This window comes from Pieris rapae, chromosome 21 (assembly GCF_905147795.1).
Source record: "Pieris rapae chromosome 21, ilPieRapa1.1, whole genome shotgun sequence".
NCBI classification, from domain to species: Eukaryota; Metazoa; Arthropoda; class Insecta; order Lepidoptera; family Pieridae; genus Pieris; species Pieris rapae.
The window spans coordinates 597,541-616,844 of NC_059529.1; the positions used below are offsets into that span (position 1 = coordinate 597,541).

The following is a 19,304-nucleotide window of genomic DNA, read 5'->3' on the forward strand; positions in this document are numbered from 1 at the left end:
CTATAAAAAAAAAGAATATTATCGCATACTTTATCCTTTAAAAGCATCTCAAGGTTGGATTACATGAAACCGATGCGGTCCAAATATTACTAAGCAAAAAGCATTGAGCTATCGAAATAGATTTGAAATCAAATTCTCCATTAAAACTACACAAAGTGGCATGCCAGTGATGCCAGTGATATCGATACATTTATATTGTATTCGAGAGGGCATTAGCAACCCACGTAGCTTTGAAAGTGATCTAACGTCAATCACGACATTCATGCATCCTTTATATCTCATACATAGGTATGCTTTCGTCGAAATTTATATACGTTTATTATTTATACTGATTTATACTTCTCTGTAGAAATACAGAAATACTGTATAATTAAAAGGCAAAAAGCTACTGGCCCTTCATTCAGAGACTGCTCGAGAGTTCTGACCGCTCTAGGCTATTTATCAGAATGCGATTTTTTTTTTCAATTTTAATTGTTTGTAAAAAATCACTTTATATGTATTAGCGAGAGCGCTGTAAATTTTTGTACTTTGAATTGCTGAAAAAGACCTTTCACCGCTGCATTAACACTCAGTTACCGGTGATTTTTTTTACCGTCGATTCTTCATCAAATTTCGATGCTAAAATTTGCCATCTTTTTTTTCTCGGTCTAGTTAAAATATGCTATATATATCCTATAATTATATTATTATTATTATTGACTTTTTACTATGAGATGAGATTTAATTAGTGAATTAGGCCTTTTAAATTTTTATTCATCTATTAGCTGTATAATGCGAAATGTAACAGACAATAATTTGTCACGTATATTATATATGTGAGTGTTGTATGTTATATAGTAATGTAGTGAAAACAATAATCTTGCGTATAACGTGCATTTCATATGTAGCGCCATCTAGTTTATTTTAGTCAAATTAAATTGTATTCGGAATGTGATTAAAGGTATAATTTCCATTTCCTGACACAAAAACTATCCCTATTCAAATCACATATAATCTTTGTTTATAACCAACATAAAAGTTGTTTAATTTATGCTTTAAAAAATAATGGGCCGCAGATAGTTGATCTAGGACCAACATTAATTTAAAATGCTGCGTTATGCATTTAAATTGAATATATTTGAATCAATCGCACCTTATTCAAATAATATTTAGGATTGACGTACATGAATTAAAAAGGAAGCTTAAAATAGTACTCTTAGTCGTTTATTTTATTTTTTTATAGAACAGGGGGCCAACGGGCATGAGGCTCACCTGATGAGGGCTCGCGAGTGCGTTGCCGGCCTTTATAGAATTTCTCTTTTCTTGAAGGACCCTAAGTCGAATTATTAATTAAAGGTTACTTATGTTACGGTTGTTAAAAAAAGGATTTATATAAGTTGATCACAACTCTAACCGGAAGCTCAGAGACTTTCCCTACGTTAATCGGACATTAATATCCAAAGCTCGGTTGAACCGTACTTATAATTACTAATCCTTAGGAAAAAGTTAATGGACGACGCAGTTTGACTGTTAGATTAACGCAAAAAAAAGGTAAGGGTATCATGAATTATGTATTTAAACTATAACAATAGACAATTTACCCGACAACGTATAGTAATTACCATACTAACTATAATAATTATGAAAATTAAAAAGGTATCATTATTTTTACACTTTAAAATAAGGATTTTACGTAACAATTCGATGCAATTAAGAAAGTTTAATTAAATTAATATAATAAATATAATTAAATTAATTTTAATTATGTTATAAACAAATATTGCAAAAAATGCTTTGTTTCTGTAATAAAAACCTAACAGTGTGTGGTATTATTTTATTTTTATATTTTGGTACAGAAACAGAAAACAGATTGATTAAATACATATAGTTATTACACACTAAGCAATATTTGAAAATCTGTACACAGCATTTTAGCGGCACCTTCAGTGCTGGTTTATTAAATATCAACCATTACATACAGTAGGTATGTACATATATTAAACTTAATGACAAAAAAAATCTTTTTATATTCAAAAATACTATTGTGAAAAATAATCAACATGAATACACTTCTTCAGCGATAGAAGATATATTATTTTCTCAACTTTATTAAAATTCCTTTGATTCTACCGACGAATTAGCGAAACAATAAATTTACAACAGAATAATTGACTGCAGTTTTTCAAGCTTGGGGTGCTCAGTTAATCGCCAATTAAATTTTATGTTAAAAGCAGGTAGCTATTAATTACATAAATATCGTGATGAACTTTAAATAAATGTATTCGTTACAATTACATTTAATATCTTTTAGTTAAACGGCGCCGTTTAGTTAATAAGGGGTAGGCTTTTAATGAAACGGCTAATTCAGCTAGTTGGCTGCGACAGGGATACCCATGCAGGACCTTCTTTAATGAAGAATATAAATTCTTATCAATATTCTTAGTGAATATACAGTGTTCCTTCGACGGTTGTAACATTTTCAACACCACACAACACTCAAACACGAAAACCAAAACCCTTAAAGCGGTAAATTCTCCTATATTCAAAATAACTTGACACAAGAATTCGCGCCACTTGTGGTCAGCGGCCCTAAAATGCGACACGTCACACGGCAAATCGAAAGGCACAAATACCTTGAATAATTTACATTTAATACTCCGCTAATTAAGTTTAGGTTTTAAGGGCAATCATTAAATATCTTTGCGGAATTAACTCTTGTTCATCGGCCCCAGTTAAACATTTATACGTAACAATTTTGATAAGGAAATATATTTTTTTACCTATTTAATAATAAAGGTATTTGGTTATTCCATAAAATAATTGTAATTAGTATTCTTATCAAAAGAGTTAAGTTGGATGGCTCCATAGGATAGGCTGCAGAAGATAAACCACTCCTTAAATGGAAATTATATTAGTTTTTACAAGAAACTTTCAAGTGAAATTAGAGATCTTCTTGTCCGCTCTTTGCCCTTGACTTGCGCACTGGTAGTAAATCTAAATTTAGAATCAATTTAACATCTATTCTGTGGACGTTCATAGGTGTACTTGGTATCTATATGAATAATGTTATTTTGAGTTTATGTTTGAGTTTCATGTTCCCAACTCTAAGTCACAATTAATAAAACAATTTAATTTACGGATATTATCACTGACACCATATTCTTTCGACAAACAATGATAGAAAGAGACAAGAAATGTTTTTGTTAATTAAACTGTTTTAAGGGAATTAAAATAAAATAAATCTCAATGATTAAACTAATACTTGAACAATATTCCATATATCTAAACAGCTGAGACTTATAGCGACATACCGAATACACTTAACGCTAAGTCTCGTTTCTGAGTCTTACATTAAATGCATAGTTTACAAGATACAGCAGTACAACTTGTTTAAACTAATGAATACGGAAAATAGCAATCGTAAAGTGCCATATATCATTCGTTTTGATAATTATGTATATTAGTGTAAAAACACACACGTTCAAATTTGATTTATAAACTTAATAAAAAGGTACCTTACTACCTCGATTTACGGCGAGTCTCGGGCAGGCGCCACTCGCATTTTTTTAGTCTGAGATTTTATTTTATAATTCGATACGGGATCGGAATACCAATTACAGGGCTACGGTCACAGGTAGATGTGGTCTGTAACCATAACGCGATGGTAATGTCATTCTACTCATTGCCTTGTAAAAACAGTTCGCGTTGCAGCAAAATCTTAGTAATCTTTTAATTACAATTCGTACAAAAACTATATGATTGAAAATGATTGAATTAGATTAATAAAATGATATGGTTTCGTTAAAAAAATACCAAGAGAAAATTGTAATATATAGCTTGATTTGTGTGGCAGATTCAATTATAAAAAAACAGTGATGCCTTTATAGCCTATAAACCTATTCTACTGTTCTGAGGTCCAGACCTCTTTACCCCAACTAACACATATAATTAAGCTTAATTATATGTGTTAGTTTTTGTTTTTGTTTCATGATCATAATATGTCATTCTATAAGACGAGTAGGTGATCACCCGCAGTCAGATGATCTGCGCTTGACGTGCAATTTTTGGGTCGGGTTCCTCACGCTGTTTTTCGTTCATTGTTTAAGCGAATGATAAATGCGCAGAAAGAAAGCCGATTGGTGCACCGGGGATCGAACCTTCGACCTCAGGCATGAGACTCCCAATCTGAAGCCACTAGGCCAACACAGATATAAATATACATAATAAAAAGTACAAAGGAATACAGGCTGGTCTCGCCATCTGCAGTTGTCAACTAGTTACTAAAATATAAGTAATTAAATTTTCGTATTCATAGGTAAACTTATTCCCCAAAAAGTTCTTAGTAGCAAATGATTCATTATAATAACTATAATAATCCAAACGATATCTATCACTGGATCAATTTTCTCGTATTGTCAGCGTACCCGCACATTAGAGCATCGAAAACCTTCGAACCGTAATTTTATAATTTAACAGTAGCCGGCTCCGTTTATCTGAATTCGGATGGTCATTTCGTTTTTATTGCTCCCATTGTGAAGCAACTTTGAATTATTATATTTAATCCATCTCTTAGGGTAAAACGTGTTTTTAAAAACATATTGTTTATTCGTAAGTAACGCTATTTAATATCAACTAGGTACTTCAGGTTGAGCCACTGAATAAAAAACTAACTCTGTTGACTCTGTTGTAATACCATCTTGCCCGCTCTACGCCCTTGACTTGCGAACTTGTAATAAATGTAAATTTAGAATTAATTTCTATTCTGACGTTCATAAGTGTACTTTTTTAATGATGATGAAACAAATACAGAAATTTAATTTAATTATTTTAGGTACTTTTAACAAATAAAATTTACCATTAAGTAAATGTCTAATTGAAAAACACCACCACTATTGGCTAGAATGCAACAACTTTGGTTTCGTATACTAATGCAATACGTAGGATGCAATTATTTTTGCTTTTGATTGCGATTGGAAAAACGTTACATCGTCGCATGAAAGGCCGGCAACGAACGTGCGAGCCTCCATGGGCGGCTGTATCAGTTAACATAAATAATAACAACAGTTCCTATTCCTCGGTTACTGGCGCTGCTTAATGGGTTTCTCGAGTCTTCACCGGAGAGCGACCTATTTGGGAAACATATGGAGGTAGTATACTATGATTTAAGAGTATACTTGGAGGGGATAAGAGGATAGCATTCACTGTCAATTTTTTTTAATAACTTAATTGTATTTTAATCACTAATATTTTTTGTTTTGTTTTTTGTATGTTATTGTATTTTTTTGCTGCTTTTAGTCTGAGTTTGGCCATGCATGGGCTGTCAGTAAATAAATAAATTAAAAAAAAAATCATCAGGTGAGCCTTCTCCCATTTACCCCGTTATATAAACAATACAATCGTCGCGTATTAAGAAACTGTGAACCAATCACAGTCTAATGAAAGGTATTTATTTATTTCGTAATCCTACAGCTAACATAATTTATATATAATTACAAACAAATACACAGAAAATATAGCTTAAGATGGAATACATATATATATATACAATACAAACATAAAAGTATTTAATACAATTAACTAAGTGGTACCTAATTTGGCTGTGTTGTGTGAAGGTGTGTATGTGGTGTGTGCTCATGATCTGGTGATATTGATGGCGCTATGGATATTCTTAACAAACTTTTTAACCAAATTCAGCGACAGCCTAAACAAGTCAAGGCCTCAATAGTGATTATTGTATGTCCGGGCTGCGTGATACAAAACTGAGATTTTTGCATAGTTAGTGCTGAAGTGAGGAACATGAAACAAAGCACAATTACGAGTCTTGTAGGCAGGAACAAGGAAGGGCTACTTTTCTAGAAGAGAGCTGCAATAAATTTTATTTGAGATGATGTCATGTCATCAATAAATCATATTTTTTTCGTCGAGATTCTAAAGTATTAATTTTAAAATGTGCACACGCGTCTTTATAGGTATTTCGACTCTCGTTTCAAACCACCCTGTTAAGGTAGGTAATAGTTAAACGTCTAGGGTAAAATTCAAAGGAGCAGAAGGCTTGCCTGTTATTATTTGATACCACCGCCCATGGACACTCACAATGCCAAAATCTTTTTCTTGTATAAATCCGTAAGCTTTAGAAACCCATTGAAACAAGTACAGAGGATAGGTTTATACGACGCTCACGTAATCACCGTGGTCTAGAATAATAAAACTAAATTACAATAATTAATTAAGTCCAGACCGAGATAAGGATTGAGGCCGCAATTACATTAGAAAAATTGCCATTTTCGCCATTAATAAATAGAAACGGCGAGAAGAAATGTTTATGTGTTTTCTCTTTTCTAAAAGTCGCTATATTCATTAAAGAGGTCACCCGCTAAGCCTGCGAGTATTGTAGGCCTTCTATCTATCTTCTTAGGAGCTATCTGCTTAGTAATTCTGTTTTGCTTGGCTTTTATCTTAGCATCTTTCTCAGTGAAAGAGCTGGATTTGTTAAGGTCGGTTTCTTCAATTATAATATTAATTTATACTTCGTTATCTTAAATATACATACTATAGAAATAAAATTCTCACGTCAATATTTGTATACTCCTCCGAAACGGCTCGAGATTTTTATGAAATTTATGCATATTCAGTAGGTCTGAGAATCGGCTACTGTCTAACTTTCGAACCCCTAAGCGATAAGGGGTGTCCAGCCCAATAATTTATTTTTTATTTAATTTTTTTTGTTTCAATTTAATGATACAGCATACAAAAATACATACAAACCCTGAGGATGTACAAAATGTACAAAAATAACCGACAAAAAACACATTAAATTACATAATATAACACTAGGAATAAACTAACTAAAAGAAAATCTAAAAAAAATAATAAAGGGTAAGTAAATTTAATGAGTGTTAAAAATAATGCTGATAATATATAAAATAGTTGTATTAACTCATCGTTGACAATAAATTCATAAAACAATACATTTCTCTACCAAGTTTATTCTTACGATATACTATAATAAAGAAAAGTTGATTTGCGGCTTAAAACACTTGTTGCTACACTAAAAATACTATTTCCGTAATCGACATACCGCCGCCCAAGTTAGGACCTCCTTATAATTAATTTATTTAACTCTTGTTTTCGCGAATGTGCCCCGCGATAACAAGGTCAGTTGCGCCGGCGCCGGCCGTTCGTGCACGAGCCAGTGGCAAATTACTTCTAAGCGTCGCCTTCATCACTGCGTATTCCTAATTTATGGATAGATAAATTTGGAACAACACCCAATTATAATTTACCAAAACCTACTGTTATCTTAAATATTGTGTCATAAACATTATGTACGCACCAATTCTGTATGAAGTTAAAATAAATAATTTCAAGTTGTTTACTAAGCTGTCTAGTAATATAATAAAAGTCAAAAATTCTTAACAAATCAAATCAAAATATCTTTATTCATATAGGTAAACATGTACACTTATGAACGTCAAGAAAAACAAATTAAATTCATTTTAAATTTACATTTACAACCAGTACGCAAGTCAAGGGCGTAGAGCGGGTAAGAAGAACAGGCCGGCAACGCACTCGCGAGCCCTCTGGCATTGAGAGTGCCCATGGGCAGCGGTATCACTTAAGCAGGAGAGCCTCCTGCCCGTTTGTCCCCAGTTACATAAAAAACTGTAATTGGAAACGTCCCAAGCGATTCGCGCCAAGAAAATAAAACTCGACAAAAACAATCGAGAAACGAAAATTCTCAGCTCAAACAGAAATTTAATCAAGGCCGATGATAATCGATTGTCAACGGAGCAGCAAGTAAAATTAAACGACACTTTGGGGCGGACAAAACACCAACGCAATATATCGTTCGGGCCCGACACAAAAACACGCCCAAAAAGAGTTAAGCGTTCGGGAGATCGTCGAATACAGATTACTGGGCGCAGGTGTTAAATAAAAATAATAAACTCCAACGCGGCGGAGGTAAAAAGAAGAGTGGACGCGGCGGTTCGGCGCCGAACGAGGCATAATTTCGTTTGCAACGCCCGAACAACAAAAAACGACATGTAACAACCCATCGAGTTAACCAAAGACAGATTTCGCCGCGATATTCGCCATTGAGTAAAAGTAAATACAATCGTAAAACTACTAAGGTATTAATGGTTATCGTTACAGTTTGAACAGCGCTAATAACTTAGCGTCAACGGGTCTTTAGTATCCATCTCCTAATAGGGTTTATCGAGAACCATATACCTACAATAACCCATCGGGAAAAAGACTTTCATCATATTCATAATCTTAGCTTTAAATATCAAACAGCTGTGAATATTTCGAGGGGAGAAAATTACAAGGAGTGCGCGAGTTGCGAGCTGCAATTAGGGAGGCAATCACTCCTCTCACGTACAGACAAATTGCAGGCATAAGTCGGGCCTCGATGTGTTCGACGGCAAAAACTGCTCGCAATTCCTAACACGCACAAACGCAATATAAAAGCGCTCGATATTCATATTCATTATAATGCCTCTGCATAGGCGTGCCGATTGAATAAAGCATTTTTCAACCGCAACTCGAACGAAACACGCCATGGTCCATGGTATCCAAGATTGACTATAATAGTCGTTAATCGATTATAAAAGAATTCAATCGCTCACTGTAAATCTAATTGAAAAAAAATATTCTTGACAAAATTTCAATTGAAAAATCCCTTATTACTTAATTTAGGTACACTTATGAACGTCGACAAAGAATTTCACACTTAACGTTCTGCCAGATCTCAAATCAAGGACGTATAACGGACCGGTAGAACTGGCAAAAAACTCTTTTTTTTTAATCACCAAGTTTTTGTTTTAAGTGGTTAACTTATCTGTTAAATAGTCGCAGCCAACTCGACTATTAAGATAATTTATTTACAGCATACAAAATGCAATCTCATAAATTACTTTAGTGTACAAATAAATACATCCCGAAATATTCAAATGTCTAAGGATACAATCACGAGAGATGTTCGGATAATCCGAAAATTTATTCCTATCCAGTTGAACAAACTTCTCAAATATCCGAAGGTATTTTTATAAGGTTTCTCGTAATCGTCAGATGTTAAGCTTCATCTAATGACATGTTTCCGTAGAGCGGGGGTTAGTCTTTGTTATTGAAACGCATGTGGAAAAATAATAGTAAATCCCACGAGCTCGGAACACGATAAAACTGTTGATGCATTAACTCTACACCATAACGAATACAGTCTACTAATACTTATAATACCAGGAATTAGCAGCTTAGACAGCAGCCGTAATTTATCATAAATGTTCACGAAAAAGCGGAGATAATTTTAAATACTTTGTATATTTATTAGAACAATCAACAAACTAAAAGGCCTCTTTATGTAAATGTAAATTTACAATTAATTTAATTTTTTTGACGTTCATAAGTGTACTTGTTTACCTATATAAATAAAGATATTTTGAGTTTATTATGAACATCATCTGCACATCGAATCAAACTTTTTTCTATTTAAAACCAATTTACAAGTCACGACAATAGACAAGCAACACGGCACACCCACTTTCAAGGATTTTAATCTTGCACACTTTGTATTCCAGTTAAACATAAATATTCATTATGTATGGACATACTATGTTTAACTTTTTTGTAAGAGCATATAACGTTTTTATTAAATGCTTTATCCTAGTATATGCACTAGAAAATTTATTATCGAAATTAAGTGACAATTCTTATTTCCAAATTGCATCAAGAGTGCCAACAAAATCCAGGAAGGAGGCTTCAATCAGAAGGACCCTCAAATCAGCACAGACGATTAATATGGAATAACTAAATAAAAATCGAATTAAGATATTTTTAAAGTATATTAACGCGTAAAATCTAATACAAATCAGGTGCTTACAAAGTACTATTACAATTTATGTTATTGTAATCACATACGAGTTTGTTTTCGTGTAATTACTACACCACAACATAGTCCATGAGTAACGTTTGCGTAGAAATTGTAAGGAAATCCATTAGGAATGTGATATTGTAGTTTAAACAACGATTGTTTTACAACAAATATCCAGATTTAGAGGGGTAACGCCCTAGATCGTAAACTGTATTTAAAACAATACGTTCTTAGTATTTATGTGGGGGTCGTCGACATGTAAACAGGCGTGATTTTCGTACGAGTTTGTACGGTGTCGTAATCATGACGTCGCCTGTAATGCGAATCGACGTCTACAGGCTAAATCGAGCTTGCACATTTTTTCCTGACATCTATTCTCTTGTCTATCAGTTTGACGAGATAATTAGCAACTGGCGATTACTGAATGTAAAAGAAAAAGATTTATTATATATAATAAAAAGGATATAAGTTTTTAAAAAGTGCACTAGACAAAATTCCAGGTGCGCTCTTGTTTTTCATTTGACATATTAATGATTTAGGTACTAGACGTAATTATTTCTACATAAAATTTACATTTTATAATTGAACTATTGTTGAACAATCTATGTAATTAATAAATTATGAAGATAAATTGTCTGAATTATATTTCAGATTATAATTATAATTAAATTAAATTATAATACTGTACTATGTATATATGTACTAAAACGAAATCCAAGCGGGCGTTGCGACGGAATTTAGTTTCTTATATATTCGTTTTTTTTAACTCAAGGAATAAAATGAATGCAGTCTGCAGTCAAATCTTAATTGGATAACTAAAAATCTTTATACAAATATTTATCTATTAAATTAACCATAAACAGCGATGAGTGATTCAAAAAGGGCTTTGTACTTTTATCTTGTGAAATGCGATCTTAAAAGCTTTCCAAAACATAATCGAATATCATAAAAATGCTTTGAGGAAAATATCGAGTTACGTAAACTTTGACACTATAACTATGTTAAATGACTCAATCTGTCTCCATTATTAAAATGCTTTTTTTGTAATGAGATGAAAATGCGCTTATACCGACCCACGCGGGGACTGTGAGACTGGATTACAGAGGTACCCATTAAAAACACCCTCAGCCATTCTCACCCTTAAGATGGTCCCTCGGGCCTGGCCAAGGTATTAATGGACAATATTGAATTACTACATTATCCCTGATTAAGTTGGTTGAAAATTTCTTTTAAATATAAAAATGTACCAAATCATTCCTTCGTTTGTGACTTGTACACAATTTCTTTGAAATTACAAGAACCATAAAGCTTAATCTTTTCAAATAAATTGTATCCCAGGCGCTGATAAAAAGCTTACCTAATGTGAACGAATCGTGTAATTTTCGCCGTGACCAATCTCAAACTGCTATAATGTGTCTGTGGGACTATTTCATTTTCATGGCGGATATTTTTTAACTAAATAACGAATAATAAATGTTTCACGCATTTGGTATTACGACTGTAAAGTTTTATTTATCGACAAAGGTTGCGTATCAAAGGGACCAGAATTAGGACTACGTTACTTAACACTAGCACATAACATCAGTTGAGCTTCCCCCATATTTTCCCAAATGCCCGAGGGCTCGAGAGTGCGTTGTTTGCCGTTTAAGAATTGGCACGCTGTTTTTGAAAGACCCTAAGTCGAATAGTTCCGAAGTATTTCAGTGGAGTCTTCTAATTCCCGTTTTTTTCTAATCAAAAATGGAGACAGTCAAATCAAATCATTTATCCCAATTAGACCACCTAAAATGGCACTTTTGAACGTTAAATAAAATACAAAGGTAATTCTAGTTGCCACTTTCAAAAGGTAGTTTTGTGTGGAGACAAGAAACTCCACACTTACGCTTTAAAAATTACAATATAAAATACTCTTTAAGAATTTACAATATTTGTATATCTTAATATATATATTTCTTGTGTGCGTGTGTATGTGACTGAACTCCTCCTAAACGACTGGACCGATTTAGACGAAATTTTTTGTGTTTGTTCAAGGGGATCTGGGAATGGTTTAGATTCACAATTTTGTCCGCTGGACAATGTTTTTTTAATTAATTTTCAATTTATTAGTTGTTGTTGATTTTGGAATGTTTTACATTGGATCCGACAGACGGCGCTACCATCGCAGTGTCAAATTTTAAATAATATTCGAATTTTAATTTTAGTCTGTCCCGAAATTTAAAAAAAGTTTTGTTATCATTGTGTTATATCGTGTGTGACCATGTGCTGGATCGTTAAATATTGTCATAACATTTGAATAATAATTTTCATCAAAATGGCTTATTAAAAATTGAAAGACGTGTAGACAGGACAACGGATCCGCTAGTATATTAGTAAAATAATTATATGTGAAGACAATGTACTCCCAGAATACAATTACTATACAGGCCTATTATTGTATTTTTAGTAGGTATACATGTTCCTCACATTAAAAAAACAAAGTGAATAAATATTTTTGCCATAATTTTTGTTCTTATTTAAATTCAAAAAACGCAAAATAGAAGCTCGAAGCTTTTTTCCTCAATTACTAAACTTTTTATGATATCATTCGATTATGGTACGGAAAGCTTTTAAGATCGCATTTCACAAGATTAAAGGACAAAGCCCTTTCAAATCTCTGATCAGTTTACGATCAAAGTTTTTTTATTTCTTATTAATGTTTAAATAAAAATAACTAACATCTTACAGTTTTAATGACTCTTACTAAATCTTTGGGTTCATATCGGATTTCCTGGGTTGAATGCAGTTTTTTATTTAGACATTTGAGAATCATTAATTGTATTTCAGGGAGAAATTACATAATAACTTACTTTCACCTACAGCGTGTATTGAAAGATTTATTACAACCTCTTCATCAATATTTCAGTTAATTTAATTACATATCCTCATTTTCACACCATCACACACCCAAATTAGGTATAACTTACTTTAATGTATTTAATATTTTTTATTGATTTTACCTATTGTTTCGTAAATGTTTGAAACTCTTTGTATATATTATATATTATAGTTAGCAATGTATAGAATTCCTCTTCAACGGTTGCAGCCCACAACTTCAGTCTACACAACCATCAAACAATTAACTATATTGTATAAATTGCGTTTCCGTTCAATAATGGTTCCCTCAAATAATTAATCACTTCATATACGAAACAATATATAGACGAACATACAATTGTAGAATTCAAATGGTTCATCTGATACGAGAGTAGAGAAATCTATCACCGCCTTTATATACAGTTGTAACATAAACCTTGGGCGTAGGACGATGCGTTATCGACCCACGTTTCTATCTAATGAGAGGTGTTTTGTAATTTATAGGCGCAAGCATTGATTACTAGATACATCTGTATAGTACGATTGAACTACACTAGAGGTGTTTTTGAATTACAAGAACCATTTGCTTCTAATAAGTATTACCTTTGGCCTTCATTTAATGAAAGAGAAATATTTATATGTTTTTACTAAACAACTTAAAAAACGGGACTAATAACAAAAATTTCATCACCGAGTCACATAGGCTGTATAATTCAAAAATTGTAAAAAAATTGAAGCCAGAATAGATCGCTAGAAGAGAAGAGAAAAGAAGAATCGCGAGAAGACAAAAGACGAAATTCATCAGAAGAAGAGATCATAAAATTATGATCACATGATTATTAAACACTGGATACCATCTGCTTCACCTGGTGGCCTTAAGTAAGTTATGTCGGGACATTAATATTTAATTAAATACTTTTATAATCTTCAGTAAAATAAAGTTTTAAAAAAACTAAAGAAATTATTAAGCAAATGAAATAAAAGCAATTCCAGTTAAATAATTTTTTATTGCTAAACAAACAAACTTACTTGCCTATTAGATTGGCAAATTATCATGAAGCAGATGATGCATGAGAGGGCCAGACTGGCCGTCAGGTTTTTATAGGCTGAAACACTAGTAGTTTATTTATATATAAACTAATTAGTAGTATGTCCGGCTAGTCTAGTCATACAGTTAAATCCTTACTCCCTGGTAGAAAAAAATTGAACTGACTTTAAGTGCAATCGAAACATTTATTAGTAGATCGTCGAAGAACAGAATATCTCGTTGAATATCAAAGCTCGTTGAACAATGGCGTAGCTCAAGGGCACGCGTATTGTCATGAGGTGTTGGTCGCGTCTTCCAAAATAAGAAAAAGACCCGCCTTCTGCTCCTATCTATTAGGGTTGCCGCATCATTAATAATAAAGATCATTATTTTAAAAAAGGGAAATCAAAAATCTTTTAGATTATATATCTAGAAAAAATTGAGTTATTTTTGAATCGATTCCAACTCTTGATAATAAATTCAATACAACATTTAATAAACAACAATGCTCTTTGTATTGTCTTTTACACATTTAAAGATCTGAAGTGAAGAAGTGTTTTCTTTAAACAATGATCTTACTTTCAAACATTCTTCTATATGGTTATAAGGAAATTCCTTTAGCATACTGTATGAAGTAACAAAAAGCTAAAAATAACGTAAATGAATAAGCGCTTGAACAATAAACGCTAGTAAACAGCGAACATTGTTATTCATTAGCGACACAATTAACTTCATTCATAAACGTACAACATTCATAAGAAAAGCGTTCGTTCATTTTGTTTCTGAACCTAAAAATAGTTATGAACGCAACGCTAATGTTTATGTCAATAATACTAATAACAATTATTTTTGATCGCTCACTTTATCGAATTCATTTCGTATTAAGGCCGTATATTAGCTTTTAACAATTATCGCGGTTACAGTACGGTACATAAAATACTATATTAATATGTATGACTAAAGCAGCACACAGCCAACAAAATTTGATTAAACTACAATTAATTATGTGCTAAGCTTTCTTATTATTAATGAAAACTGTATAAAAATCAGGCTGTACCCTACCTACATTATATAAAAGGGACATCGCATTCACGCCATACAAAACAAAAAAATATCAATCTAACATTAAGCTTCATATTATATAATTCTACTGTACCTACCTACTGGACCTACACAGGTATTCACTGAACTCCTCTGATACTTCTGGACCGATTTGAATGAATTTTTGTATGCGCTGCAGTCGATATCTAGGTTATTTATCTATACCACAACTAAACAGCTGGTTTTTCAGGTACCAGTCTCGGATAGCTTATTGGTATAGCTCTTGGGGCGTAATCTGGGTTCGATGAACAGTCTGAGCCGTACCAATTATTTACCTTTTTCGTTAAAAAGAATTTCCCAATAATGACATTATTCGTGTTTTATCTCATACTCTGTTAAATATTCTAATCGCTTTAAAATATCATGCAGGACAACGTCTGTCGATTCCGTAAGCATGTATCTAATATTATATATGTATACCTATTCTGGCAACCGTAATATATGAGTTTATTATAACGTACCTACTGAAACTGTATAGAAGCTTAAGAAGTTAAAAAGCCAGGCTTTATTTTAATATATGACCCACAACCCTAGTGCACCGCTATTGTTATTTAAAAATGACCCATCTCAATGTCGAAGTCTTCCACGAACCGGCCCAACTTAAGCGCCTTTGAACGCTTATAAAGGCTTATTTCTGACACCTCCAATGAAACATGGCAGCTACATAAAAACTCCCTCCGAACCTCTGATTTGTTACGATCGTTTTTATTCGTGTTATTTTTGTTAATACCTTCATAAAATACGATTATGTACAGTATAAATGCGTTATCTACAAAAACATAATCGACGATACTTCAAAATGACCTAAAGTCAAGATGTAAATATGTATTAAATTTTGAATAAATGTTTTTCTACATTATCGTATTGGCTTAGTACTGCAAGGATAGCGTATATACTTTTGTAATGTATAAATATAATAAATATTGTACAAGCCACACCGCAATCTCTTCACATTAATTAAAAAACTATAAAATTTCTTAAGCTATTGATTAAAGTTATTGTTTCGGATCTATAATAAAAAAAAGTGTTTATTCATTTTAAGTAGGTACATTTTCATTCCTGGGTGTAAGATTTGGAAACACTTTTAAGTAAAAATACATGTGTCAGGGTTCACAGCTCTTCCATAAACAAACTTAATTCTTTCTCGCAATATTAACCGTTTACAAAGAGAGCTCTCAAAACTAAACATTTTGCGTTGTTTAGTTTCATGCGTTGCTTACAGCCTTCTCGACAAATTGACAATCGAACACGGAAATATTTTTTTAAACAAGAAGCTCCTCATATTTTCGCGGCCAATCTAACAAATTCTTCAGCTTTACAAAGTTAGTTTTTAGTTCAGGTTTCTGCGGCACGCCCAAAAAGGTAGTCGTCGCAGCCCATTGACACCAATTTTTAAAGATTAAATTAAGATGATTTTTTTTTAAATGGAAAACATATCCCAATATTTTTTATCACGAAACTAACTATAATCATTGCGAACGCAAATACGGTTTTAAATAATTACCATTAAAATAATATTATATCCAATAGTCATCATAAAAATATTGGAATAATATTCTTCAGTGCAAATATAATTAATAATATGTATATGGATTTTCATATGATGATTGTTGATTGAATTTTTTTTTGTCTTTATTCAGATTATGCCGATTATTACAGTAAAAAGATTTGGCCTTATATAATCAAAATGTATACATTGTATACAATCATATTCTATTCAGATCTATTTCATAAATACATTTTTATTTACACAAGTCTTTCACACTACATACATAATTGTCAGGTTAGTAAAGTTTTGCATGAAATTAGTATATCATGATTATGTTTCTTATTGAATTGCCTGAGATTTATTTTTGGTTAATTCAAATTAATGAATGATTCTTGCAGAAACAACATACTTTTAAAAATAAATAATTAATACATATTTAATAATTAACTCAGTTTACAGAGAAGGAGGTTAATGTACTTTATATTAATTATCTTCTAATGAATATCTGTCTAAACTGCAAAGTAAGTTTAAAGATGATTTAAAACTTGCCAACAAACATCATATGAATAATAATGTAAAGCTCTGCACTGGCAATGGTAATAAATGTACACAATAATTAATATAACCGCAGCAACATGTTTCTTAATACAAAAACAATTTTTGACCACTATATCATATTTCACTAATATTAACATATTTCTTTGTAATTGTAATACAATACATTTGAATGAGCAATTCATAGCATTAGGCCTAAGACTAATTGTAAGTTCATGTTATTCTAAAGACTGATATAGACTTTATCTATAGCTTAGAGTGTGATGCAGGTAAAGTACCTTACACTAATCTCTTTTTACTTCATTTCTGAATTTGAATCATGGTTTAATACATGTAAATGCAATACTAAATTCTTGTTTAAAATTATTTTGTTTCTAAAACAATTTATAACACAACAAGATTTCTTTCTAGACAATGATTGGTTGTACGCAGTTATACCAGATTTAAAACCCTTCATGAAACAGTCGCTTATATACGACTAAAGAGCAGAAAAGTAATGAAAATATAAAAATTTCTGTCATGTTGTTATCTGATAGGTAGGTAAAAATTCTTGTCATCTGCTGCAACCCCTATTTTTAAATTGCAAATTTATGTATAAGGTATAGCAATTGATTTAAAAAGTTTACACCTTAGATTTACGTGACAGACACTTACCCATTTTGTTAAAATTTAGATGAAAACACGAAAATTTATATCAAAACACAATCACTACAAAACATTACACAAAAGCAGCCATCTTACTAACTTTTTAAGGGTTGCAAGATGAAAAATAGTTTTAACAGCTGCGATTATTTATATAACGTCGATGTAGTATATATTATGTGATAAATAGATATTTTATATTCCAAACCTTACAAATTTGAAGATATTGGTTGTTTATAAATAAATATCTTAATTTATTTAAAATATGCTATATACAAAATTAACTTAATTATAATAATAAAAGACATTTTTAATTTAATTAAATATGTTAATGAATTATTAGATGTAATAATTTATTAACATTTTAAATTAATGATGATTACATTTACCAAAATAATATAAATATGACGTCAATTTTATCAACACTTAACAGTAATAACTTGACAGCTGACAACTGCCAGGGCTGCCATTAGGTGTAAATTTACAATTGTTTTCCTTTTTCTTGTCATCAGCTGTCAAAAAGGTACGGGTATTGTGTGTAAAATAAAATAAATCTATTGGAATCACAATAAATTTAATGAAATTAATTTCGGCATATGGTGAAATAAGTTTATTTACAAGTGTTTAGTATAATTTCTTTCATATTTCAGCTTCAAAATGGTACAGCGTCTAACATTTAGACGACGATTGTCGTACAATACCAAATCTAACCAGAGGAGAATGTAAGTAATATTTAAATTATATTTGGTTATTACGAGTAGTGAATAATTAAATTAATACTTAATCGTATTTTCAAAAACAATCAAAACTCACCACTAGTTTACCATAACATAACCTAATATCTAAAGCCTTGTTTCTAACCTTATTCTTTGAACTTGATTTTGTATTACTAAGTAAATACTTTATCCACAAAGCTTAATTCATACTTCTAAGTGGTGGCCTTTATAAAACTACTATTACATTACTTAATATAATTAAAGTGTTTATTGCAATTGTTGTCCTATGTGTTAGAATACATTTTATTTGGTTTTTAGTGTTAACTCAAGTGTTTTAAAATTTACATTATTTAATGATTTAAGAATGAAGTAACAAACGCTACTGACTATTATACTATATATTGATTAGCGACATGGTTAGGTTTGTCAATGATATTCAGTTAAAAGCATATAAAGATAACACAGAACTCTCTCTAAAGGTGTATTACCTTTAGAAAAAATTTTGTTTGGTGCTGGGCAAATAAATAATGCATGGTGGACATACAATAGTTATGTTGCACTTGTTAAAAAGCATAGAAAGATGATTCATAGTAAATTTTACTATTATGACATCATGGGTACTTGGTGTCTCAATCTTTTTATACCATTATTACAAAATTATATTATTTTATAATTTTCAGAGTTCGGACACCTGGTGGACGCCTTGTATATCAGTATGTCAAGAAGCCCAAGAAGATCCCAAGATGTGGTCAGTGCAAAAGCAAACTCAGAGGTATTCAACCTGCCCGCCCAGCTGAGCGTTCCAGACTTTGCTACCGCAAAAAAACAGTCAAGCGTGTGTACGGTGGAGTACTCTGTCACAAATGTGTAAAGCAACGCATTGTCCGAGCATTCCTCATTGAAGAACAGAAGATTGTTAAGGTTCTTAAAGCACAGCAAGCCACAGCTAGAGTTGGGAAAAAGCCTGCGAAATGAGGGAATCTGTAAATTATAATAAGTAAAAACTCTAAAGTGTTTTATTTAAAATAATTTTACATGGGTTTTAAATATATAAATAATTATTTTTTTATG

The 19,304-nt window shown here is 31.7% G+C and overlaps 2 protein-coding genes across 2 annotated transcripts in view; one reads left to right on the forward strand and one right to left on the reverse strand.

Moving 5' to 3' along the window:
- The window catches only part of LOC110999119 (bone morphogenetic protein receptor type-1B), a 91,804-nt gene extending 74,164 nt beyond the window's left edge, over positions 1–17,640 (reverse strand). Inside the window, exon 1 of the mRNA XM_045632886.1 lies at positions 17,530–17,640. Coding sequence (XP_045488842.1) covers positions 17,530–17,533 — 4 coding nt within the window. The 5' untranslated portion in view covers positions 17,534–17,640. The remainder of the gene's footprint in view (positions 1–17,529) is intronic.
- A 286-nt stretch (positions 17,641–17,926) lies between these two features.
- On the forward strand, positions 17,927–19,240 carry LOC110993762 (60S ribosomal protein L34). Its single transcript, XM_022260133.2, has 3 exons — positions 17,927–18,040; positions 18,168–18,239; positions 18,914–19,240. Exons 2-3 carry the CDS (start codon positions 18,175–18,177, stop codon positions 19,206–19,208), a joined length of 360 nt encoding a protein of 119 aa, XP_022115825.1. The 5' UTR covers positions 17,927–18,040; positions 18,168–18,174; the 3' UTR covers positions 19,209–19,240.
- The last annotated feature ends 64 nt before the right edge of the window (positions 19,241–19,304 follow it).